This window comes from Eubalaena glacialis, chromosome 20 (genome assembly GCF_028564815.1).
Source record: "Eubalaena glacialis isolate mEubGla1 chromosome 20, mEubGla1.1.hap2.+ XY, whole genome shotgun sequence".
NCBI lineage: Eukaryota > Metazoa > Chordata > Mammalia > Artiodactyla > Balaenidae > Eubalaena > Eubalaena glacialis.
In genome coordinates this window covers 33184739-33210535 of record NC_083735.1, presented here as the reverse complement: position 1 = coordinate 33210535, position 25797 = coordinate 33184739, and the positions used below count along the sequence as shown (strand labels likewise).

Below are 25797 nucleotides of genomic sequence, written 5' to 3'. Positions count from 1 at the left end.
GGCGCGCCAAGGCCTCGCGGACGGTGGCTGGCGCGGCTCAGTAAGGCCCGCGGAATTGGCGAACTGTGTGGAAGGAGCGGGATCTGTAGAGCTCAGCAGCGGCGAGGTCTGTAGGTCCGAACAGGGGATGGTGACTCCAGGCCCCGGCCAACCTTGGGGAAGGGTGCGCGGTGGAGGCAGGACCGGGGACCGGCGATACACGGCGATGGGGCCCTGGCATTACGAAACAGGAGGGCGGAGGGCTTCTGGCGATCCGATGTCTGATCCCTGCAATGCTCTTTTGTCGCCCTCACAGCTCCTGTCATGGCTTGGCCAGTTCGGGTCTCCCCCTGTAACTTATGAGGGTGCGGCGATGTTTTCCCAGATGTGGTTCCCGTGTAAGGTCTTTTAATACAAGTATTTATTGAGAGTCTGAGTGAATGATCAGGCCTGGGGGCCGAGACCAGGAGTCCGGAGTCGTAGATCCAGGCTCACCCTTCCCTTAGAGCTCCCCAGAGAGCTGAGGGCCCCGAGGGCAAGCTGATGGCCTTCAGCGTATCTTCTCTTCAGTCAAGAGAACTCATCTCTTGGTACTTTTCCCCTTTCTTTTCAGCTGAGGTTCATTCTCCCCTCCCTTGTCACCCTTTCCAACTTCTCATCCTGAACCCACTGCTTTCTTGGCTAGTTCACCTCCACCGGCTTTCCAGTCAGATACCTCAATTCTGTAAACAGCAGCGAGGAGGGTCCTGCTACAGGTTTGTGGCTTGTCTCACAAAGCCATGGTCAGGCAGGATATTTTACTTGAATTCAGTTGTTCAGGTTGCCAAAAAGCCTTACACTACTGGTACTTCTTGAACGGATCCCGAAAATGGGTGTCAGATCATTTCTGTAATTTCCAGTGCCTGGGGTAGGAGATAAGGTAAATGTGGATTAACCACCTAGGAGGTTCTTAACATCTGGGGAAAGAGTTTTACTTTCATCAGATACCATTATAGAGATAAATACTATTAAATTTCAAATAGCATTTTGATACACGATAGACTTTCTGGAGAGTTACCTGTTAAGCCAGCAGAGGAGAGAGTTTTGAGTACTCATGGGTGAACAGAGTCATTGGATAGAGCAGTGGCTCTTGAGTGAGGGTGATTTTGCCCTCACCCTTCCCCCAGGACGTTTGACAATGGCTGGAGACATTTTTCTTTGTCACATCCGGGGGGGGGGGGGGCGTGTGCTGCAGGCATCTAGGGGGTAGAGGCCAGGATGCTACTACATATCATACAAGGCATAGGACAGCCCTCCCCACCACCCCAAAAGAATTATCTGGCCCATAATGTCAATAGTATGCTATGGAGAAACCTTGGATAGAGGCTGAGGACTGAAGAGAGGCTGAGGTTGTCACATGTACTCTCACTTCAGGTAGTCAGTCACATTTGCCAGACTCTTGTGTGGCCCTGTCCCTTTCCCAGAATCTGTAGCAGCCACACTGATGCCATTGCTTGTCAAGTCCTTGGGATGAGAAAACCTTGGGGGCTCCTGAAAGTCATAAACACATGAAGGAGTGATTTAGGAGGGTGACGTGGGAGAAGAGAACTTTAGGAAGAACAAAACTGTCCTCATGTGTTTGGGAAATGTGCCAGATGGAAAAGAGATGAGGTGTGCCATGGGGTGTACCATTCCAGAAGGCAGACTGGGACTGATGCGTGACAGGGAGTCAGAGTCTGAGTTTGATATAGACTGCTGTAGCAACTAGAAATACCTAGATCTGTCTAGAGAGTGCTGGGTTTTCTGTCACTGCAAAGTTCATGTATAGGCTGATGACCACTGATTGGTGATATGATAGAGGGGAGTTGATATAAAGGCTGCTCTAAGATATTGTGATTCTACACTACTTTTACGATTCTTTCCCAGAACTCGGAGCTCCTCGTTCGTTAGCTGAAGAGCTCCTTGGATGTCTGCTCTGACATGTTTCATCCATTTACATGTGCCACTCATTTTTCAGGTACAAAACAAAGAATCGCTTTGCACAAAGCCAGGAGGGATACATTGAAAGAATTATCAGAAAAGAATAATACATAGCTATGTATTTGCATTGACTTTCTCCAAATATTTGAGACAGGGTAGCTGGTTAGTGGCTGCTTTCTCATGCTCGAGCCCTTACAATGTGATCACCTCAGAATATCATAGGGATTGGAGCCTGTCTGAGCCTGTCTCTGCCCATGGCCCCTAGTTTCTTCTTGTCATTGCTTTAGATACTGTGTAAGGCCCTTCTCTTTTCCTCCTGCTCACAGCAGACATTGAGTAACCTCTAGTTATTACTGAGATGCATATTTCACAGTATAGTACTTTAGAAATGAGAAAGGTTTACTTATTGTGGAAACAAATGTAGGCTCCTGGGAGTGTCAGTGTCACTTGGTAATGTTTTTCCCAGGGCTGCCATGGTAACTGACGTTGCCTGGTTACTCCCTAAGTTTTGAAAAGAATTCTTCCTTGGATCTCAGGTGATAGTGGTACATTCCTTCATTCATTTATTCATTCAGTAAATATTTTCTGAGCACCATGTATGTGCCAGGTACTTTTCATATGGACAGTGGACAAAACAGACAAAATTCCTGCCCTAGTGAACTGTATATTCTGATTTAATTGGCTTGGGGTGAGGCCTGGCCATTGGTAGTTTTTAAAATCTCTCCAGATGATTCTAATGTACAGCTAGATTTGAGAATCACAGTTATAAATGAAGCACTTTGGGAATTGCAAAGGCATTGCAGAAATAAAAAGTGGCTGTTGGTATTCCTTCACTATTCCTGCATTTTCCTGCCTGCATCAGGACTGTTGTACAAGTGCTGATCATTTTCTTTTCAGCCCTTTGCTGTTTGCCTAGACCCTTTATCCCTCTTTCTAACCTAACACCCTACCTCCTTCTTTTTTTTTTTTTTTTAAGAGATATGCTCCCTGTACATTCACAGTAATTATTTTGGAATCTAGTCTTTGTTTTCAGATTCCTGGGGGATATTTTTCTTTTTTTTTTTTTTTAATTTTTATTTATTTATTTATTTATGGCTGCAGTGGGTCTTCGTTTCTGTGCGAGGGCTTTCTCTTGTTGCGGCAAGTGGGGGCCACTCTTCATCGCGGTGCGCGGGCCTCTCACTATCGTGGCCTCTCTTGTTGTGGAGCGCAGGCTCAGTAATTGTGGCTCACGGGCCTAGTTGCTCCGCGGCATGTGGGATCTTCCCACACCAGGGCTCGAACCCGTGTCCCCTGCATTGGCAGGCAGATTCTCAACCACTGCGCCACCAGGGAAGCCCCAGAATTTTCATTTCTAATAAGTCCCCAGATGAGCCTGATGCTGCCAGTCATGGGAATGCACTTTAAGAACTGCTGAGCTACATAATTTGACGACATCAGCTCTGCTCATCCAAGCCTATCACAGCAAACCTACATCCACGACAAGGGCCAGAGTGGAGAACCAGCCAGTCGGTGCCCCTGTGTCCTTGGATAGACAAAGACAGCTTGTTTTCAAACTTCTCAGATGCCAGAGGAGCCCGTTACTGAACCCTCTGGGCTGCTTTCCCCAGGGATTGGTGGCAACTTTGGCCTCACAGTGAGACAAGCCTCATTCATAGGAGAGAAATGCAGTACCATTCATCAACAAACATTTCTGAGTGCTTTCTATGTACCAGCCACTGGGCTAGGTGTCTGGGATACATCAGTGAACAAAACAGATAAAAATCCCTACCCACGTGGAGATTTACCTCTTTCTAATAAAAGGAAGAATAGAACTCTTTTTAAATGTGTTGAGTAGGACCCAGATACCTGGTTACTGGAAGTAATCAGGAGTCTTTAGTCAACTCAGTTTATAAACACTAGAGATTAAGGACCAAGAGCTCCAGCAGAGACTAATGGAATGCTCCAGTGAGATGAAACACCACAATAATTATCTTCATCTTTTGGACAATTACAAGGAACACAAAGTGCTTTGTTTTGCTTTATAGAGGATTAAAAAAACCACTGGGGCATGGGGTGAGGTGGGGAGAGCAGGGGGAACCCTAGGAATCTAGGGTCCTGGGCATCTAACCAACTGCACTTTTTTAGGAAAGTATCCAGAGACTTTTGGCAAAGGCTGGTACAGGGATGGGGCATGCTTGTTTCTGTACAAGTTCTCTCCCTCAGACACTGAAGCCTTTGGGAGTCCAGAATCCTCTCTATAAAGTACAAATACAACTCTTCTGGAGGGCAAACACTTTCATCTTTGCCAGTGTCATGGATGTAATTCTTGGTCCACAGCTCAAGATGGCGAGGAATATAACTATCTTTTTATAACTGTCGACTAAAAAAAATGCACAACCTAAAAGCTGAGAATTATGTTTTATTTTGCAGACGAAACTGAGGACTTAAGCTCAGAAGCCAGCCTCTCAGTTCTGAGGGACTGCTCTGAAGAGGTAAGGGAAGAGCCAGGGTATGTAGGAGTTTTGCAACAAAGACCCGGTAGTTGGAACATCAAAAGATTACTGTTGGGACTTCCCTGGTGGCACAGTGGTTAAGAATCCGCCTGCCAATGCAGGGGGACACTGGTTCGAGCCCTGGTCCGGGAAAATCCCACATGCCGTGGAGCAACTAAGCCCATACGCCACAACTACTGAGCCTGCGCTCTAGAGCCCCTGAGCCACAACTGCTGAGCCCACATGCCACAACTACTGAAGCCCGAGCGCCTAGAGCCTGTGCTCTGCAACAAGAGAAGCCACCGCAATGAGAAGCCTGCGCACCGCAACGAAGAGTAGCCCCCACTCGCCACAACTAGAGAAAAAAGCCTGTGTGCAGCAACGAAGACCCAACACAGCCAAAAATGAAAAAATGAAAGATTCTTGTTAATTAAAGAAAACCAGACATCTCAAGTTAATGAATTTAGTGTGCTTTTCTGTGCATGGATGATGCAAGAGTCTGGGCTCACTGAAATCATTCCTTTGATATGCACCTTAGCTTAGCTATCTAGGGCCAGCATCCTGCTTTCTCCATCCTAAATCCCCTCAGGGTGCACAGCTGGGGTGGCTGTAGGAACTGATGGCTTGATGGCTGCAACATCCTTTGTTTACTAATGTGGCAGGTGACATTTTTCATCCACATAGTCCGACCTAATTTCTCTTTACATTCTCTTTACATTTCTTTGTATAATCCAACACAGAATTTCTCGTGAACTGTGTTCCATTGGGGGTGGTACATCCAGGCTTCATTTGAGGCTCCTCTCTCTTCCTGGGGACAGGGATTCAGGTGTCAGGGTGGGGGCAGCTGGTGCTTGATGCTATCTATCCACTTAGGCATCCACCGAGCCTTCCCTCGTCCCACCTGGTATCCAGTTATGGGCCCACGTGTGTCATTGAAGCCTTGGCCCTGCAGCTCCTGCTGCTTCCTCCGCTACGTATGGACCAGGTTAGAGGACACGGGAGTCTTCCTGCCTCATCTGGGCCCCACCAGGGCACCCACATCTCCGCAAGGCTGAGTCCCAGTCTATCTGGACTTACTACATGATCATGGCCCATCCCTTTCTCATCTCCTGGGTAATCTCTTCGTGTGGGAGGAAAAGCATTTACCCCAAACATCTTAGTTATGTGCAGCGTCCTTTCTGTTCTTCTAAGATTGTGTATTACAGGCTTTTTAAAAATTTATTTATTTTTGGCTGTGTTGGGTCTCTGTTTCTGTGCGAGGGCTTTCTCTAGTTGTGGCAAGTGGGGGCCACTCTTCATCGCGGTGCGCGGGCCTCTCACTGTCGCGGCCTCTCCCGTTGCGGAGCACAGGCTCCAGACGCGCAGGCTCAGTAGTTGTGGCTCACAGGCCCAGCCGCTCCGCGGCATGTGGGATCTTCCCAGACCAGGGCTTGAACCCATGTCCCCTGCACTGGCAGGCGGACTCCCAACCACTGTGCCACCAGGGAAGCCCTATAGGCTTCTTTTTTTTTTTTTTTTTGGGCGCACGGCTTGCGAGATCTTAGTTCCCCAATCAGGGATCGAACCGGCGCCGCCTGCAATGGAAGTGCAGACTCCTAACCACTGGGCCACCACGTAAGTCCCTGTAATGGCTATTTCTTTTTCATGCTGCGCTCTCTCCCGGAGGCACATTAGAACCACGTTGGGAAGCTTTTTTAACGCTCTCAGTTTCTGGATCCCTCTTTTACAGGGTTCAGTTATATTGTCCAAAGGGTATTGTCTTTTTTTTTAAGCGCCCCAGGTGATTCTAATGCAAAGCCAGGGTTAAGCACTTTGTGGAAAGGGAGAGAGGGAAGGAGTGTGGCAAAAAGACTAAAGAGGGAAAAGAGGGGAAATTTACGATTTCAGAACTCTTCTGCTACATCTAGTAATAGCTAAGCAGGGTTAGTTATTGTGAATTTTAAACAAAGCCCTGATGTAACCAAGCAGGATGTTATGGGGCCTTCCCAGGACAGAACCCCTCCCCCATATCCTCTGCTTTAGCTCCTCTCTGAAGCACCTAGATAATAGTATCTGACATACATTTCCTGAGTTGTTTTCCAGACGCTAAAACCACCACCAAATGGAAGAAATTAACTACTTGATGACCATGAGCACATAGCCCCCAGACCTACTGGAGCCTAAGGATTGTTAACCCCTGTGACACCGCCCTGACCAATCAGAGAATTGTGCATGAGTATCCTGGGACTTCCCCTTCCTCATCTTGCCTTTAAAAATGCTTTCCTGGGGCTTCTCTGGTGGTCCAGTGACTAAGACTCTGTGCTCCCCATGCAGGGGGCCTGGGTTTGATCCCTGGTCAGGGAACTAGATCCCATATGCTGCAACTAAGACCTGGTACAACCAAATAAATAAATATTTTTTAAAAAATAAAAATGCTTTCCTTAAACCCATCTGGGAGTTCGCTCTTTTGAGCACTAGCTGCCCTGGACTCCTTTCTTGGTGCCCTGCAATAAATGCTACTCTTCCCTTCACCACAACATCGTGTCAGTAGATTGGCTTTACTTCGGACCCAAGTTTGGCTCAGTAACACTGTTGAAAAGGAGCACATTAGAGAAGCTTGTGAGGAGGTGAAGTAGAGCTAGAAACACTCTGCTGCCTGCTACTCCAAGCGTGATCCTCAGACTAGCATCCTTGCCATCACCTGGGAGCTTGTTAGAAATGCAGAAATCTCAGGTCCTACCCCCAGATGTCTGGCTTCTGTGAAGTACTGCTTGAGCCACTCCAGCTGGCCCTCCGTATCAACAGGGTCTGCATCTGTGGATTCAACCAATTGCAAATCAAAAACATATACTTTTTTAAATTCCAGATAATTCTAAAGAGCAAAACTTGAATATCTCATACACCAGCAACTATTTACATAGCTCTTACATTGTATTAGGTATTATGGGTAACATAGAGATGATTTAAAGTGTACAGGAGGATTTGTGTAGGTTGTATGCATTTTATATAAGGGACTTAAGCATCTGAAGATTTTGGTTTTCTCAGGGGCCCTGGAGCCAATCCCCCTGATTCCAAGGGACGACTCTGTTTTGCTAAGGGCAGGCTCCTGGGAGGAGGAAGAAGGTCTAATAGTGGGTTGTTAAGTGGTAGGAATTTCTGGAAAGCTTCATTCATTTCTGAGGGAACAGCAAGAAAATATTCATGCAAGAGGTGAGTGGGGGTGCTGACAGAGAGATGTAAAAGGGACACAGATTTGGGTCAGTTTCTGCAGAATTAGAATCCAGTTCAGTTCACATGTATCTCTGTTTTCTTTTTAAATGAGAAGAAAATCCTCAGTTCCTTAAGGGTCTGGACCATTTTTTCTCTGCTCAAAAGGTGACAGAAGTAGTGTTGTTGAACCCAAGTTCATGTACCCAACACACAGTGAGGCCATACAAACCAAAACATCAGCGTTTGGAGCAGAGAAAGGTTTATTGCAGGGCCCAGCAAGGAGAATGGGCAGCTTGTGTTCAAAAGACCCAAACTCCCAGATGGTTTTCAGGGAAGAGTTTTTAAAGGCAACATCTGGGGTGATGGCTGCGGGGTGTGTCACTTTCTCCTGATTGGGTGGTGGTGAGGTAACAGTGGTGTTCCAGGAATGTCAATCATCAACTTTCTGGTTCCACCCAGTCTGGGGTCTCAGCAAGTAGTCACCATCCTCCACCTGGGTGGTGGGGTGGGGGGAGGTCTTAGTTCCTATAAAACAACCCAAAGATCTGTGTCAAATTGTTATGTATATCCCTTGAGGAGGAACTAGGACTCTGTTTCATGGCTGAACTGTTGTTTTTGACCGCTTTTCCTTTGCTTCTGCATTCCTTCACTTCTCTAATTAATAACTGCTTGAAACTGGTCTTTGGAACTCAGGGAAGGTCGAGGAGACTAAAGCCTTTTCCTGAAAAAAGAAGTGGGGGAGGGGAATTCCCTGGTGGTCCAGTGGTTAGGACCTTGCGCTTCCCCTGCACGGGGCACGGGTTTTTTTTTGTTTTTTTTTTTAACGTGATAATCCATTTATTTATTTATTTTATTTATGGCTGTGTTGGGTCTTCGTTTCTGTGCGAGGGCTTTCTCTAGTTACGGCAAGTGGGGGCCACTCTTCGTCGCAGTGCGCGGGCCTCTCACTATCGCGGCCTCTCTTGTTGCGGAGCACAAGCTCCAGACGCGCAGGCTCAGTAATTGTGGCTCACGGGCCTAGTTGCTCTGCGGCATGTGGGATCTTCCCAGACCAGGGCTCGAACCCGTGTCCCCTGCATCGGCAGGCAGATTCTCAACCACTGCGCCACCAGGGAAGCCCAGGGGGCACGGGTTTGATCCCTGGTCGGGGAACTAAAATCTTGCTAAGCCACGCAGCACAGCCAAAAAACAAAGAAGCGGGGGTGGGGGAAGGGAAAGGCTTTTGTACCCTGGCAGTTTCAATCCCCCTTTCCTCTGATGCTCCTCAATCTTTAGGGGAACAGGTACAGGACAAGAAAGGGAGGGAATAAAGTTTTGGATACAGAGGTTAACCATAAACTTGGCAGGGGAACTCGGTTTTGGGGGACTAGGTTTCAGTAGGTTAGTTCACTTTAATACCTATCCTGGGAGTTCCCTGGTGGCCTAGTGGTTAGGATTCCAGGCTTTCACTGCTGGGGCCTGGGTTCAATCCCTGGTTGCGGAACTGAGATCCCACAAGCCACACGGCCAAAACAAAAACAAAAATAAAACAAAACAAAAAAACCTCTCCTGGTGTTACCCGAAAACTGAGTCTCTTCTTGGTGGATGTCAAGCCATAAGATACAACCAAGCCAAAAATAAGGAGAAGGAAGGATTTATTACTTGTAGCAAGTAAAGAGAACACCAGGGATTTTTCTCAAAGTAGTGTTTCCAAACAGCAAAATTGGGAAAGTTTTAACCTAAGGGTACGTGCATGTTCATGAAGGGGCTTGAGCAGTGGACAGTCCAAGCTTTAGTTGATTGAAGTCAGGAGGGTCAGAAAAGGTCAACATCATCACCCCTTAGGTTCCAGTTGATCTGGTGATTGAGCACTTGAGGAGGGATTTAAATTCTGCAAAACAGCTCAAGACAGTGCTTTACGCTAGTCTTTACCATTGAAGTAGAACTGTGAGTCTTTACAACTGATTTGTTACCTTTGCCATTGTTAATTCTCTTGCCTGATAAGTTTGTCCTTTTGTTCCCTTAAGATCATTATTACAGTAAGTCCCCTACATATGAACAAGTTCCATTCGAGAGTGCATTCGTAAGTCCAACAAAGTTAGCCTAGGTACCCAACTAACACAATCGTCTATATAGTGCTGTACTGTAATAGGGTTATAATACTTTTCACACAAATAATACATAAAAAACAAACAAAAAATAAAGAAAACATTTTTAATCTTACAGTACAGTACCTTGAAAAGTACAGTAGTACAGTACAACAGCTGGCACACAGGGGCTGGCATTGAATGAACAGACAAGAAGAGTTACTGAGGGGCTTCCCTGGTGGCACAGTGGTTAAGAATCCGCCTGCCAATGCAGGGGACACGGGTTCGAGCCCTGGTCCAGGAAGATCTCACATGCCACGGAGCAGCTAAGCCCGTGAGCCACAACTACTGAAGCCCGCGGGCCTAGAGCCCACGCTCGGCAACAAGAGAAGCCGCTGCAGTGAGAAGCCCGCACACCGGAACAAAGAGCAGCCCCCGCTCAACGCAACTAGAGAAAGCCTGCGTGCAGCAATGAAGACCCAACACAGCCAAAAATAAATAAATAAAATAAATAAATTTATTTTAAAAAAAAGAAGAGTTACTGACTGGAGGAGGGAGTGGAGGTGAGAGATGGTAGAGCTGAAGGATCATCAGCAATAGGAGACAGAGGGCAAGCTGCAATTTCACTCACACCTGATGTTGATGGCACAGGTTCTGGTTCCTTGCCGGAACTGAAACAGGAGGGAAGGGGGCAGGGCACAATCTTTAAAAGAATGACATAGCCCAGGGACACGACAAACTAATTAGAACCAAACAGGTCCAAGATGGCGGACAAGTTGACTTCCACTAGACCTTGAGCTTCTGAATAGACTCATTGTAACACACCCACAGGTGCCATGACAGTTCCAAGGCCGACCATAAAGGTCAAAAAGTGGGCGGTGGCCCAATTCCTGGAAATCCCCACCCCTTCCCCAAAATACTTGGAATAGTCCTCCCCCTCATTAGCCTATGAAATTACCCACCCCTATAAAAACTGACAACCTCATACCCTGGGGCTGCTCTCACCTTCTAGATGGCCCACATTCTGTCTGTGGAGTGTGTTTCTCTCTAAATAAATCCACTTCTTACCTATCACTTTGTTTCTCACTGAATTCTTTCTGCCATGAGACATCAAGACATCATGCAACAGACTAGCAAATTTAGCAGATGTTGACATTTTGCCCTATTGACTCAGGTTTTCTCTTTATAGAGGTAAAATGCCTCAGGAAAAAGGTGGGAAGATTTGTCTACACAGCTATTTCTACTTCCAGCCCTCTATTCACTTCTCAATCCATTGCAATGTGAATTCTGCCCCCACCACTCTACTACTCCATTGAAATCATCTAGGACTTTTAAAATGAATGTTACCAAACTGAACTTAGGTCTGCTGGCCAAACGTGCAGCAAATTCAATCTACCAACACCAGGATGTGGTGAAGGAAAGTACAGTGTTTATTGCAGGGCACCAAATGAGGGAGTGGGAGACAAGCTGCAGATCCACTCTCCAACTTGGTCTTTGAGTCTGGGGTGTTTTAAAGGGGAAGACCAAAGAGGCTGGGATTAAACACTGTCTTGTGACATTTCACATTGTGATTAAGAACACTGGTTTTTAATCATAGTTTCGAGAGTCAGAATGTCTCTGGTTTACATTCTGTGGCCAGGGTCTATTAGCTCATCTTGCCCTGGAGAAACAATCTGAGTTTGTACGTTAATGGTGATGTCTATAATAGCAATTTTAGTACATTAACGATGTTATTGACCACAGCAATTTTAATCATCTGACTCTGGTTGATTACTGTTCAGTAAACAAGGAATTGAGGTCAGAGGGGACAAGAAAGGGAATGAAGTTTTGGATAGAGAGATTAATCATAAATTCAGTAAGGGAACTCGGTTTTAGGGGGACTTGGTTTCAGACCATTCATGACTTTCATTTAAAATGCAGGTGCTGTCCAGGGTTCAATCCCCAGACCACTGCCCTTTGAAAACAATGCTATACCAGTGTTTTTCAAATTTGGGTCATCAAATCGATTTAGTGTGTCACTACTGGCATTAGAAAAAAAAGATATAGGGAATTCCCTGGCAGTCCAGTGGTTAAGACTTGGCACTTCCATTGCCAGGGCCTGGGTTCAATCCCTGCTCGGGGAACTAAGATCCCACAAACCATGTGGTACCGCCAAAAAAACCCCCCAAAACAGGGACTTCCTTGGAGGTCCAGTGGTTAAGACTTTGCCTTCCAATGCAGGGGGTGCGGGTTCAATCCCTGGTCTGGGACCTAAGATCCCACATGCCCTGCGGCCAAAAAACCAAAACATAAACAGAAGCAATATCGTAACAAATTCAATAAAGACTTAAAAAAAAAAATGGTCCACATAAAAAAAAAAATCTTAAAAAACAAAATAAATAAATAAAAACCACTGAAGAGTATACTTAAAAAAAACAAAAAACAAAAAATACATGAACAAGATTTCTTTAATAGCTGGAAATTTTACATCTCTTATTTCCGTTCTTCCTTCATAAGATAAAATGTAACATATATATATGCACCCACATATAAAAATATATAGGTAATACATATGTGTATATATCTATTTTTTAACTAGAAAGTCTAAATACTTCTCTGCAATAAAAATATGTATAAAAGTTGAAATTAAATTTTTATATACTTTCTGTGACCATAAATCTCTAGTGTTAAAATATTTCTTCAGGGCTTCCCTGGTGGCGCAGTGGTTGAGAATCTGCCTGCCGATGCAGGGGACACAGGTTCGAGCCCTGGTCTGGGAAGATCCCACATGCCGCGGAGCAACTGGGCCCGTGAGCCACAACTACTGAGCCTGCGCGTCTGGAGCCTGTGCTCCGCAACGAGAGGCCACAATAGTGAGAGGCCCGCGCACCGCGATGAAGAGTGGCCCCACTTGCCGCAACTGGAGAAAGCCCTCGCACAGAAACGAAGACCCAACATAGTAAAAAATAAATAAATAAATAAATAAATAATAATTTAAAATGAATATCTGCTTATAAAAAAAAATTTCTTCAGTCAATTATCAGTATACAACTGATCGAATAAACATAGTATACATTTTGATTACTAAACATAAAAATTAAAATTGTATTAGAGATGCAATTCTTAATGAGACAGGATTAGATTTTCAATTAATCCATATATCCATGAATATCACTACTGCTAGAATAAGACAGGTTCAGCATCAATTCTATTCCTATTTTTCGTGCTTATAGATGTAAGAGCTGACAATCTTTGTTTACATAAACAAGCAGATTCCCATTTAGAAATCAGTTCAACTCAATTCTTTCAACGACTTCCAAGTTCTATGCCAAATCACATGGCGATCTATTACCAATTACTTTTGTTGTTGTTGTTTTGTTTTGGCCGTGTTGTGCGGCTTGCGGGGATCTCAGTTCCCTGACCAGGGATTGAACCTAGGCCTCCACAGTGAAAGCGCTGAATCCTAACCACTAGACCACCACGGAATTCCCCAATTACTTTTTTGATTTAAATTTTCAATTAATTTTAAAGTCACAAAACTAAGCCGCCCATCTCTAGACGCCACTAGGAAACCTGATCAAAGTGGCAGATCACGAGGGCAGTACAACAAACTACTTCTGGGGCGGGAAGACGTTTCCCACGTCTAACGGTGAGGAACGCCTGCAATGCACATCACAGCATTCAAAGACTCTAGGCTGCCAGCGCTCTCAAGGCGCCTCATCTGCGGGGTGATTTCGTCCCGCTCACGAAAATGCGCAGCGTCCACCCTGAAATGAAGTGAGTCCTAGAGGAAATCCAACTAGTAATCACACCTCCTCCACCTTCACGTGGCTCGGTCTGTAGCTACCCAGCCCCGAGGCCCCGCCCACCTCTGTCTGCCCTCCCGACCTTAAAGCGGGCTTAGACAGCGCCTTCCCTTGGCAGGCGGTGTACTCAATGAGAGTCTTTACTATTTGAAGGTTAGAGGGCCAGTGAGCAACTCGCGCGAGACACAGTATTCTCGCGAGAAGTCTGGGAGGCGGCAGTGATGGCGGCGGCGGGAACCGGACCCGGCCCGGGAGTGAATGCAGGACCCGGCCCGGCAGTGGCTGCAAATGCAACACCGGCAGAAGAAGGGGAAACGAAACCGGTAGTAGCGGTAGCAGCCGCTCCGGCCGGGGAGGGGACGTCTGCTGCTCCAGCCGCGGAGCCTGGCTCTGGAGAGGCCGAAAGCGGGTGAGACGTCCTGCAGCCCGAGGAGGACAGAGGGAGGGGGGAGAGGGAGGGGGGAGGGGGGAGCCGGAGGGGGGAGGGAGGCCCGCCCCTCTCGGAATCCCGCGGCTCCCGGGAGCCCTCCAGCCCGCCCCTTCCGAACCCAGGTCCTGCGGCCAACGGCTCGCCCTGCTCCTTCCCGGACCTTAGTCCCGCCCACCGCTTGGCCTGTCCCCTCTGCACTGTATCTCGGGCTACGCCTCTTTCGCACCTTTTAGGCCAAGTTTCTCCTTCTACCTCCCGGCCCTTGCACCCCAGCAGGGTGCTGATAGGTCACTTTCTAGCAGGAACCCTTCAGAAATTCCAGAGAGGAAACCACTTTGCGCTGCCAGACTGGCGGAAGTAATGGTCCCTCTGAAAACAGAGAGGAAAAGCTGCATCTCTGCGAACCTCCCCCAGGACCAGTTCCATCCTCTGTAGACTTGTCTGTAAGGGCCGATTAGGTTTCCTTGATGCCCCATGGGCTTGCGTTTATCTTGGCCACATTCTTCCTAATGCTGGGCATCCAGTCTGAGAACAGTCTTTGCTGAAAAAAGTAGGAGTGTGAAGTTCAGCTGTACTTTGATCATCATCTTTGGGAATAGGCGTTTTCAGGTGTGTTTCTCTTGAAAATTCTTCTTTCTGAGTGCTTTCCTTATTTTACAGGGATGCAAACTCAGTTGATGTAAGTGGTGGCTTGGAGACAGAATCCTCTAATGGAAAGGATACACTAGTAAGTATTTCTTTTGGATGTTTGCAAAGCAAAATAGGGTTGGTTTTTAAAGTTTTTAAGCGAATCAAAAATAAAATCAGGTCAACTAACTTGGTTCTCTCATGGCTCTGTGGACACAGGAAGGTGCTGGGGATACTTCAGAGGTGATGGATACTCAGGCGGGCTCCGTGGATGAAGAGAATGGTCGCCAGTTGGGAGAGGTGGAGCTGCAGTGTGGAATATGTACCAAATGGTTCACAGCAGACACCTTTGGCATAGATACCTCGTGAGTATTTGTCATAGACTTTGTAAGAATCACTTTGTAAATACTAGATCTCAACACGTCCAACAGTTGAATAGTCAGCGTGTAGGCAAATGTAAATGCGTAGTATTTCCTGTGTCTCCTGATCCCTGTTCAGTGAGTAGTAGGATTTGAATCAGGAATTGTTTTCATAGCCTGAGCATGTCTTCTGTCTACTAAGGGTAAGCCCTTAACAGGTATAATGATAGTTATTATCGCTGTTTTTGCACTTAGGACCTGGATGGGAGACGAACCATGTAATTACAAAGCATTAAATAAACAAATTTGAGACAATATCATTTAAACCTTGTATTGGGTATTGTGGATTTGGGGGAAAGGGTTGGTGTATATGGTGGAAAAAGCCTGATGTCAAAAATTTGAGATGGCCAGTCCTCTTCATGCCTGAGCCATCCTTTTTTTCCTTTTGGTTTCTAATTCACTCCCTTTAGGTGTCCTGAATTCTCTCCTCAGCAAAACCAATTTCCAGTCTTTACACCTCTTCTAGTGAATTAAAATCATTTTATGAACGATTGAGAATGAAAGGCTCCTTTACTTATTCTGGGGATTCGGTCAACAGCTAGCAAGGCAGCATTACTGACTCTCTGTCTATGGAAATAACTATACTGCTGCCTCTCTGGGGTGTTCTTTATGGTCCGTATTATACAAATAAATTTAGATAAGACTGTCTCAGAATAGGGCTGCGTTGTTGATTCTGAAATTAATCCCCCTTGGATGGGTTTGTGAAGAAACAACCTTCCTTTATAATTTGATGACTACTTTCTAGTTAAAAAGTTAAAGAAATACTAATGTTCTGATTAATATGTGACTGGTGAGCAAGGATAGAATGTTTAAAAAAGAAAGAAAATTACTGAAGGATCAGGAAGAATTGATCTTGGTAGAAAGACCTATAGGGAAAATATATAAGCTGGTCAGTTAGAAAAGACCTAAAATTGGGCCACTTTTGCCAAGGAGAATTTGTTTGGATAAACAGGGCCTAGGAAAGGAGATTTATCAGAGTGATAATGTGGAACAATCCAGCAGTGAATCAAACCACAGTTCAGAGGTTTGGTAGAGACCAGTTTGTACCTGAATTTGAGAAGTTATACCTAAAACCCAGCAGGTGGGACAGATTATCGTTTATGGCTGAGATGGAGGAAGTGAGTGAGCTAGCAGGGTATGAAAAAGGCTGCTCTAAACACCTGATTGTATTTGAATTAGGTAACTATATACCTGCCTATCTCTTCTGTAAGTGAGCTTATCACAATGGACTGTTTAATGGAAGGGGCTCTAGAGAGAGGTAAAGGTAACGGAAGTCGATCTTAACAGTCATAAGGATATTTCTTAATTCCTTGAGGGGTGGCAGTAGACACACACTTGGGAACATCTCTTTAAGGATACCTTAAACCAGTTTCAGCAAAGTCCAAGATAAACCTGCCTTTATTTTGATTTCTTCTCTTCCAACTTAAACCAGTCTTTTGTTTTTCTTTTACTTTCTCCTTTTCAGGACCAAGCTCTCCCTATACTTTTCCAGTCACCCAGTAGAGCCACCACACTTCTCTACTGCATGGTTCCTGTTAGCCCTCAGTCTCTCCCTCCACCAGTTTCTTCCCCTCTGCCTTCAAACAGGCCTTCTCTTGCCCCCAGCTCACCTCTTAGGAGATTTCCTCTATGGTACAAGCAGTCTTAGTGGTTAGGACTCCTTTTATTTCATGCCCGCCCCCATCAAATCAACTACCAAGCTTGACCAATTTTTTTTCTTCTTGTACACTTGCTTGTCCTTTCCATTTTTATTGTTTCACTCAAGGTGAGGGCTTTTTTTTTTTTAACCTTCTGCTGGAACTGCTACAGAAGCTTCTTCCGTATTCCCGTTTCTAATCTCTTCCTCCCTTCAGACCCATCCTGTCACCAAACTTACTGCTTTCACAAGGTGGCTTCCCCTTCAAGATGTTCCTGTTACCCACAGAGAAGATCCACTTCCACGGGCATGTAAGGCCTCTTGTACTTCTTACCTTTCAAGCCTTATCTTTTACCATACCCCCGACAACTCCCCTCCCCTGGCCAAACTTGTGTACACCAGTTTGCCCCTTTGCCTCCTAGTTTGCACTTTCTCATCTCTACACAAAATAGTTTGCCTGTAGAAAAGAAGACCAACTCATCTTTCCAAATCCTAATTTGTGTCCTCAGAAAATCTTCCCTAACTCTTAAATCTGAAGTTACTACTTGGGTCCTTTAAACTCTTAAATAAGACTATCATCTGTAGGATTCATTTGGTAATGAGGCAAGTAATGTTTTGTGACTTCTGTGTTGTTCTTGAATAATTATTTACATTTTAAAATTAATCTTTTTATACCTGTCTGCCCTTTCCAACAATGGTATTGGCACTTTACAAAGATACTTGAACATAATATAAATACAGGTATTTAAATGTAAAGATATTTAAAGAGACTGCTTTGTCTTCTTCCACAAGTCGCCTGGTATACTCTTTTAGGTGCTTAAAAACTACAGTAAACTAGCTTCGATAGGGCTCAGGTCAGAACCTTGCAGATGCCGAATTATCAACTATAGTGGATGATGTCCTACTAAATTTTTGTGACAGAAAAATCCAGGTATTTGTAAAAATATGAGCCCTGTTTTGGTGACCTTTCGTTTTTTTTGATACTGCTGCGCAGCATGTGGGATTTTAGTTCCCTGACCAGGGACTGAACCCATGCCCCCTGCAATGGAAGCGTGGAAGCCTAACCACTGGACCGCCAGGGAATTCCCTTGGTGACCTTTTTAAGTTTTAAGAGTATATTAATACATTAGCGTTATTATGTAACTTTCACTGAGGGAAAGGATCCCTGTTGATTTACTTCTCATAAGTGTGTGTTCAGAACTTCACTAATTTGCACAATTTGGCTGTTCTCCAGATCCTGTCTACCTTTCATGACCAACTACAGTTTCCACTGCAATGTATGCCATCATAGTGGGAATACCTACTTCCTCCGGAAGCAAGCAAGTAAGGACAAACTCGAGAGTACTGCAAAGTGACTGTCCTCTGGTTAGCTGGCAAAGGAAAGGGATTTGGGCTCAGCCGAATCAGGAAACCTTTGCTTGGTAACTGGTAGAAGTTACCTTGGGGCTTAGCTCTGAATAATTGCTATTGTCCATTTCAGATCAAATGATGACTCTATTCTTTGCTGCTGTAGTTGTTAATCTGTGGACCACCTAGTTGAATATTCTTTTGGTAACAGGGATATATTACTACAGGTAACTTTTTCTTCCTTTTTGTTTTTATAGACTTGAAAGAAATGTGCCTTAGTGCTTTGGCCAACCTAACCTGGCAGTCCCGAACACAGGATGAACATCCGAAAACCATGTTCTCCAAAGATAAGGTAGAGATAGAATTATTGTAATTGCAATTATGCCAAAGAATCAGGAGGAACTTCTAAATACAGTGGACCCTTAAACAGCATGGGTTTGAACTTCACTGGTCCATTTATATGCAGATTTTTTTCACTAAGTACATCCTACAGTACTACACATTTCAAGGTTGGTTGAATCCTTGGATGTAGAACCACGAATACAGAGGGCTGACTGTAAACCTACATGAGGATTTTTGACTGTGTAGACAGTCGGTGCCCCTAACCCCAGAGTTGTTCAAGGGTCAACTGTACAGTCTAACAATAAGTTCTTTCCCCCCAAGTTTTATGAATATATGACTAATTCAGTGGTTACTTTGTTCTCATTTCATGTGATTTACTAACTTCCTAGTGTGTGCTCATTGTGTCATTGGCTTAGCTATTAGAAGGATGAATCCTTATATTAAAAAAGAGTGTATTTAAAAAAAAAAAGAAAGATAAATCCTTAAGTAGTTTTTATTGGCTTTATAGAAACAAACAACTGTCTGTCCCACAGTTAATAATCAGACGTTGAGGTGAACCTTCTCAGCTTAGTTTGAGCTGTTTTTATGGACGCCAGTCACAGATTTTGTCAGGGGAGAAGGCCAGTTTATTAAAAAGATTCATCCTTTATTGTTAAACTGGAAAACCACATGACTAAAGTCAGGACTCAGAATTAGATGATCAGCCCGTCCGTGAGTCTTTCCTACTGTGACTCACGGTAAAAAGAATAGGAGTTAAGTAAATTTTACAACTTTGGAGTTTACACTGTGACCTGGTATACATGCATATGTACCCACTCTCATTTAAAACTGAGGCACCCTCTGATCTTTTCCCTCTGCATGCTGATATTTTCTATTCTAGTCAATGCTAGTATTGACCTACAAAATTGATTTTATACCCTACTAATTGATTGCAGCCTACAGTTTGAAAGACACTGGTTGGGGAATTCCCTGGCTGTCCAGTGGTTAGGACTTGGAGCTTCCATTGCAGGGGCCACGCTTCCACTGCAGGGAGCACGGGTTCGATCCCTGGTTGAGGAATTAAGATCCTGCAAGCCGTGCGGCCAGGCCAAAAAAAAAAAAAGAAAGACACTGGTTGGTGTAGGGTATTTAGTGAGACAAATATATTCAGGATCAGACTGACCAGGGCCTTTTCTACTAAGCAGAGAGGTTAGGACTTAATCCTGTAAGCCGGAGGAGTCAGCAGAGGGTCCCCCACCCCATGCCTCACCCCCCAACCTTTTTTCCTGCATTAAAAAGAATGCATTTAAATAGAGGTGTGCTGTGATTAGGTTTGCCTCTTAGTTTTTTTTTTCTCTAAATTGTTATTCTGAATTTTTCAAATATATAGAAAAATTCAAATAGTACAATGAACATCTGTTTATTCTTTATCTAGATTTGCCAGCTGTTACCATTTTGCTGTGTTTGCTTTATCTCCCCATGTCTGTATATTACCCCTAAGCTTATGTGAGACTAAATTGTAGTTATTACACTTTACCCAATATTCTCTCATAACCACAGTACAGTAATCATACTGAAAAAACTTAATGTTGATGCAATACAACTATCTTATGTATACAATTTATATTTTTGTGTATTGAGTGTATTTTTCTCAGTATTTTTATTGTCTAAATAGTATCCGTCATAGCTTTTTCTTCTATCCAGCACCTGATCAAGGATCACACATTAAATTTAGTTGTAATGTCTCTTTTATCTCTAGAATAGTTCCTTTATTTTACTTTGTTTTTTTAGTCTGCTATAACATTTGAAATTTTGAAGAGCCTAGACCGTTGTTTGCCACGATGCTCCTCAATTTGCATTTATCTGATTATTTCCTTATGATTAGGTTCGGGTTAAACATTTTTGGCAAGAATATTATGTAGATAGTGTGTGTTTTTCTGTGTATCACATCAGGAGGCATAAGATATTGCTTTGTTTTATTATTAGTGATCCTAAATTTGACTACTGGGGTAAAGAGGTTATTTATTAGTCGTCCTGAATTTAACTACTTGATGTTTCCATTGTAATTATTAAGTAATTTATGGGGTAATACATGGAGTTTGCATGAACCCTTTCAAGCAGTGGTTGTAGCAGCCATTGACTGTCCTAGCCTGAAGCAGTTAATAGAATGGTCATTGTAAACAGAATACATTTACTGGTTTACAATTCTTCTGTGAAGAAGAGTCCTCCCCCCCACCGTTGTTGTTGTTTTTAATTTTAAGAATCACTGATTTTTATAGTCCATTATGGGATTTCTGGATTTCTGATGCTCAGATTTGACCAGTGTAGACCCATCCCGGCTGACTCCTGACACTTTTTGATATGTCCCTCTTCAGTCTTTGAACTCTTCCTTACTTTCTGGAACAACAAAACATCCCAGTCTTCCCTTGTGCTTTGCCTGATTCAACCTGGTTCCTGTTAGTAAAGATTTGGAACTGATTCTGGTGGAAGGTGTTAGTGGCGGACAAACTCTGGCTGGGGGAGGTGGCCTAGGATGGGGGGAAGTTGGTGCCAGAGGATCAAGCTCAGAGATTGTTTTAGTCATGCAAGCAGGAACTGGCGAGGACCACAGTCAAAGCAGTGGGGGTGGAAAGGAGCCCTGATTGGTGAAAAGTTTCTGAAATTTAAAAATTCATTTAGTGGGACTTCCCTGGTGGTCCAGTGGTTAAGAATCTGCTGTTCCAGTTCAGGGAACACGGGTTTGATCCCTGGTTGGGGAACTAAGATCCCACATGCCGCTAGACTACTGAGCCCTCACACTCTAGAGCCCGCGCCAAAACTAGAGAGAAGCCCGCACGCCACAACTAAGACCCGACACAGCCAAATAAATAAATAAATAAGTAAATATTTTTTAAAAAATTCACTTGGTGACCGTTTAGATGCGCAGGTTGTACGAGAAGAACAAGAGTGACTCTGTGTGTCAAGCCTGTGACCCTGGGTGACGGGCGATTCTGAGTGTTAAGAGCAGATTTATGAGGTGAGGTACAGAGTTCAGTCTTGGTCACGAGAAGTCTGAGGTGCCTGCGGGGTTTCCAGGTGGAGATGTGTCTGGTGGGGAGGAACAGGAGCTCAGGAGAGAGAGTACTTGGGAGTCATCTTACAGAGTTAGGGCAGATCTTTTCCCTTTAACTGGATTATAAGCCCTATGTGACTAAGAGTTGTATATACTTGTTTGAATCAGAATCTTTTTTTTTTTTTTGGCTGCGCCTTGCTGCATGCCGGCTCTTAGTTCCCCGACCAGGGATCGAAGCCGTGCCCCCTGCAGTGGAAGCGCGGAGTCTTAACCACTGGACCACCAGGGAAGTCCTTGTATATGTATACTTGTTTGAAATTCCTCACAACCTATATGTTGTTCGCATGCAATTATGTATTTGTTCAGTTATTAAAAGGCAAAACATGAATTTGTCTTTTGATTCTGACAAGGTCTTTGAAAATGCTTTTTTTTTTTTTGTGAGTATAATTTTGAAAGCAACTATAAAAGCTTTAGTATATTTTGTTTTAAAAATTAGGATATCATACCATTTATTGATAAATATTGGGAGTGCATGACGACCAGACAGAGACCTGGGAAAATGACCTGGCCAAATAACATTGTTAAAACGATGGTAAGTAGGCTAAAATTGACTAGACTCAACATTTAGAAAACCAGTGTTCCTTGTAAGAATTTATATATATATATCTGTATATATATATATTTTTGGTCTCACTGAAATAATGTGATGACTGAGAAAATGAGAACAACTTAGTATTAAATCTTGGAGCGCAATTGTAAATTTTAATAGTTTTCACACAAAATCAGTAAATTGCACATTGTGTCTTAAATGAAGACATGATAGTTTTATGTATGACGCTGAAACCTTTGTCCAGTGCACTTTGGCAAGTATAATTTTTTATATTGAAATTGGAGACAATTGTTTTCATTGATTAAAAAAAAAAAAAAACTCTGAACATTATTGTCCTTAGAATTAGAGAGAGCACCTGGGGAGAAGTCAGCGCAAGCTGTTAACAGTATGTATCTCTGTGAGATGCAGGGATGGGTGATGGGTGGGGGTTATGAAGGACAGTGGCTCTCATTTTTTTAAGTTTATTTTTTGAATTTTTTGATGGTCATGCATTAATTTTCTAATCAGGGAAAAACAATACTGTTGTGTGCTGGGTTTTTTTCTGGTGGGGGGTGGGCTTTGGGATTTGGAGATTACACCTAGGGATTGGAGTTAGCAGTTCATCATCCATTCATTTTAAGTATAAAATTTCCAGTAATACTAAAATACTGTTTCCTTTTAGAGTAAAGAAAGAGATGTATTCTTAGTAAAGGAACACCCCGATCCTGGGAGTAAGGACCCAGAAGAAGATTACCCCAAATTTGGCCTTCTGGATCAGGTACATTAATATGCTTCATAATCCCCTTTTGATTTTTAAGCCATGGGGACAGAGAGAATCAGGCTTTGTTTACATTTGTATGTTTGCCACTTACAAATGCCCATAGCATGGTGGGTTCCAAATAAATGGTTCTTACTACACACGGAAAGAAAGAACACTCACCTTAAACCAGGACACTGGTGTTTTAGTTCTGGCTCTTCCCTAAAATGTTATGACTCGATGCGTGTCACTTTTATCTTTTTTAACTTCCATTTCCTCACTTGTAACACAAATATGCCATTCCAAGTTATTTCTCCTTTTCTTTCCATCTCAAATTTTGCTCTAAAAACATTTGTTAGTGTGAAGAAAAATTTGCTGTGAAGAAGAATTTGTGTTGTGTGTCTAGCATAATATTAGGAAAAAGAAAACTTCCCCTCTTTGTTTAAATGGCAGGGGTCACATCCAGCATCTCAGGAGATCAAATCTTTCAGCTGTGCCTTAAAATGTTTGATTTGCCCACATTGAAAATTTAAGATTTCATATAGAAATTCAGATTTCTGCCTTTTCTTGTAAAATGCGAAGCTCTAAGAGAAAAAAATTCGAAGCTCTGACTACACTGGGTCTGGTTCCCACAGGGAGGTGCGCCCTTGGCCCGGCCGTACCCCCCAGCACAGGTTGGTTGCCACTCATCCTCATTCTTAAACCACTTGGATCCTTACACTTGGCTGCCTCACACATGTTACTGGCTGATCCCTGAAGCATCTAAGTTTGGGACCTCTGCAGGTTTCAGATCTAGGTTGTCATTCAATTAGAATTTCTCCTGTTCTTTTGAGCATTGCCAGGTTGGTTTGATTAGATAGCCTCCCTTTATAATTGAATATTTTTCCCTCTAGGATCTTAGTAACATTGGTCCTGCTTATGACAACCAAAAACAAAGCAGTGCTGTGTCTACCAGTGGGAATCTAAATGGTAAGTGTTTCAGTGTCTCATCGATGAAATACCTGTAAGCTGTTGAATCCAGATGTGCCTAGAATTGGGCAGTCTTTGGGTTGACTATTAACTGGATATTTACTAAGATGTTTTAAAGTCCAAATCTCAATTTTTAGGAGCTAGCCAAGGGTTTGACAGATGGTAGTAGGGGAGAACTTTTTGTCACTTTACACTACAGTTTGGTCTTAAGTGAAACAGATTTAGCATAAAACAAGGTACAATTTTAAGGTCAGATTCGCTGTGTTTATATTAGACTCCCCATCTGTATCTTCATAACTAACACTTAATTTAGATTCACTTGCTCTGCACTCTTTTTCCTTAATTCAGCTGTTATATAATATACTTCCTGCCCACATTCTCATTTTTCTTGCCCTTAATCTTCAGCTTATTCACATGACGGCATTTCTATGTTGATCACCCACAGTAGCATATTTTTCTCTCTAACCCATCTAAGAGCAGGAAAGCCCTTTGCTAGTAATGGTAATCTAATGAGAGTGGGTATAATGGGGAGGTAGCTAGCTATTCATCTGACACATGGTGTCATTACCTTGTCTTTTGGAGTGGTAGCATCTTAAATATGTAATCATTTCCACTGTTACTAGTATTCTAAGATGGGTGGGAAATAGCTAAGTGTATTGTTCATCTTTTTACATTATTTGTTAAAATTATGTAATTGTTAAATTACATAATTGTATTTTAATCTCCTTTTAATTGTTAAAATTTGACAAATACATGGTGCCACTTCTGTTCTTACAGGTGGAGCCTCTTTTGGAGGTGAATTCCTCCTCTGTCTTCTTTCAGCCTCTCAGACTTAAGTATTTTGTGTTTTGGAAAATGCTTTTCGCTGAGTTGTGGTAGAAGCTAAACCTAAGTTAAATTTTTAAAGCATTGTGGAGATGGTGGCAGTAGCACTCGATATGAAACAGTAGTTCCGGTTTAATGTTAGTAATTGGAAGCTTGTACGTTGTCATATTCTGCCTAGCATGGCCAGCAGTCCCCTTTGTGTTGCTTGTTTTGTTCAAGATGGATCTAAAACTTCTCTCAAAATAATTGAAATGCAGGTGCCAATAAAAACTTAATAGTTTTTTGATGAAGGTAACTCGAACTAGAGAAGTTAATGTTGCAGCCGTTTAACATTAAGCCTTTTATGAGGACTAGGAATGACAAGCTGGTATGTTCGTAAAAGGAAGTTCAGTATGAATCTGGTCCTGTCTATGCAGAATATGACCTGCCTTCTGTGTCTTGATCCTCTTTTTATTGCAGCAGAACTGCTGATGATTTCCAAGCTTGCCCCAAATTAAGATACAGTACTTCATGCAGTTGTTTACATAAAGGTGTTTTCCTACAGTCCAGGGATATTTTCTGGAAGTTGGAAAAACAAACTGAGAGGAATGACAGAACTGGACAAATATTCCAGAGTACCTATTTTAGAAATATACAAGGTAGTATTCCTTGTGGCCCTTGTATGTAGCTCATTTTTTAAAAAATAAAATTTATAAATTCTCTATGGGTATTTTCTCTTAATTCCACAAGCCAGGTTAGTCTAACCTAAATTTGGGGCATTGGCACAATTTTAATAATTGTAAAGATCGCCTGCTAAATTTGAAGCCGCCTTTCCTGCTTGTGTCACAGACAACCATACTGGATGCCTAGCAGCACTGGACAGAAACACCTTTTTAGTACCTCTGTTTTTGTTTTCCACGTTTGGTGTACTTTTGTCTTGTTGGAAATTCAAGTCCAGTGCTTTAGCAGATGCTGTGCCTCTCTTATGCTTATGGAGTGTGCGCCATGTGGAGTTCAAGCACGCGCGCACCCCCCTTATAGTGAGGACATTCTCTCCTTATGGGTGTTTGTATTCACTTGGGTGGAGAAGGGTTTTATCCATGCACTTGTTTCTAGCTGTGGGTGTTGGGAATCTGAACGAGTGGAAATGCATTTGTGTCACATCCTCGGAAAGTGTACTAGGAGTTGCAGTTCATGTAAGAAGCGAAGGTCGAAACTATAACACAGGTATCGTTAGTGCTAGGTTCACTGGACGTACTGCCAGAACCCAGAGTCCTGGGGTGGGAGCCGCTCAGCAGACTTGTTCTGAACCGGGGGGAAGCGCAGTCTGCTTTCAGGCAGGAAGTCCTCCTGTGGTGTTACACAAATGCACGCTGGGAGTGTCAGTCCCGTGG

At 43.5% G+C, this 25797-nt stretch overlaps 1 protein-coding gene and 1 long non-coding RNA gene across 3 annotated transcripts in view; both read left to right on the top strand.

Moving 5' to 3' along the window:
- Positions 1 to 36: 36 nt before the first annotated feature.
- On the top strand, positions 37 to 2053 carry LOC133081448 (uncharacterized). The gene is made up of 3 exons (XR_009698824.1): positions 37 to 106; positions 296 to 377; positions 1976 to 2053. It is a non-coding gene; the product is annotated as an uncharacterized LOC133081448 (long non-coding RNA).
- A 2316-nt stretch (positions 2054 to 4369) lies between these two features.
- The window catches only part of ASH2L (ASH2 like, histone lysine methyltransferase complex subunit), a 36718-nt gene continuing 15290 nt past the window's right edge, over positions 4370 to 25797 (top strand). Inside the window, exons 1-10 of one of the 2 annotated variants that reach the window (XM_061177578.1) lie at positions 4370 to 4412; positions 13606 to 13861; positions 14543 to 14609; positions 14729 to 14874; positions 17799 to 17887; positions 18169 to 18263; positions 21781 to 21876; positions 22556 to 22651; positions 23524 to 23599; positions 24377 to 24394. In XM_061177578.1, the coding sequence (XP_061033561.1) occupies positions 13674 to 13861; positions 14543 to 14609; positions 14729 to 14874; positions 17799 to 17887; positions 18169 to 18263; positions 21781 to 21876; positions 22556 to 22651; positions 23524 to 23599; positions 24377 to 24394 (871 nt within the window). In that variant the 5' untranslated portion in view covers positions 4370 to 4412; positions 13606 to 13673. The remainder of the gene's footprint in view (positions 4413 to 13605; positions 13862 to 14542; positions 14610 to 14728; positions 14875 to 17798; positions 17888 to 18168; positions 18264 to 21780; positions 21877 to 22555; positions 22652 to 23523; positions 23600 to 24376; positions 24395 to 25797) is intronic. The other variant, XM_061177579.1, reaches the window with a different exon arrangement.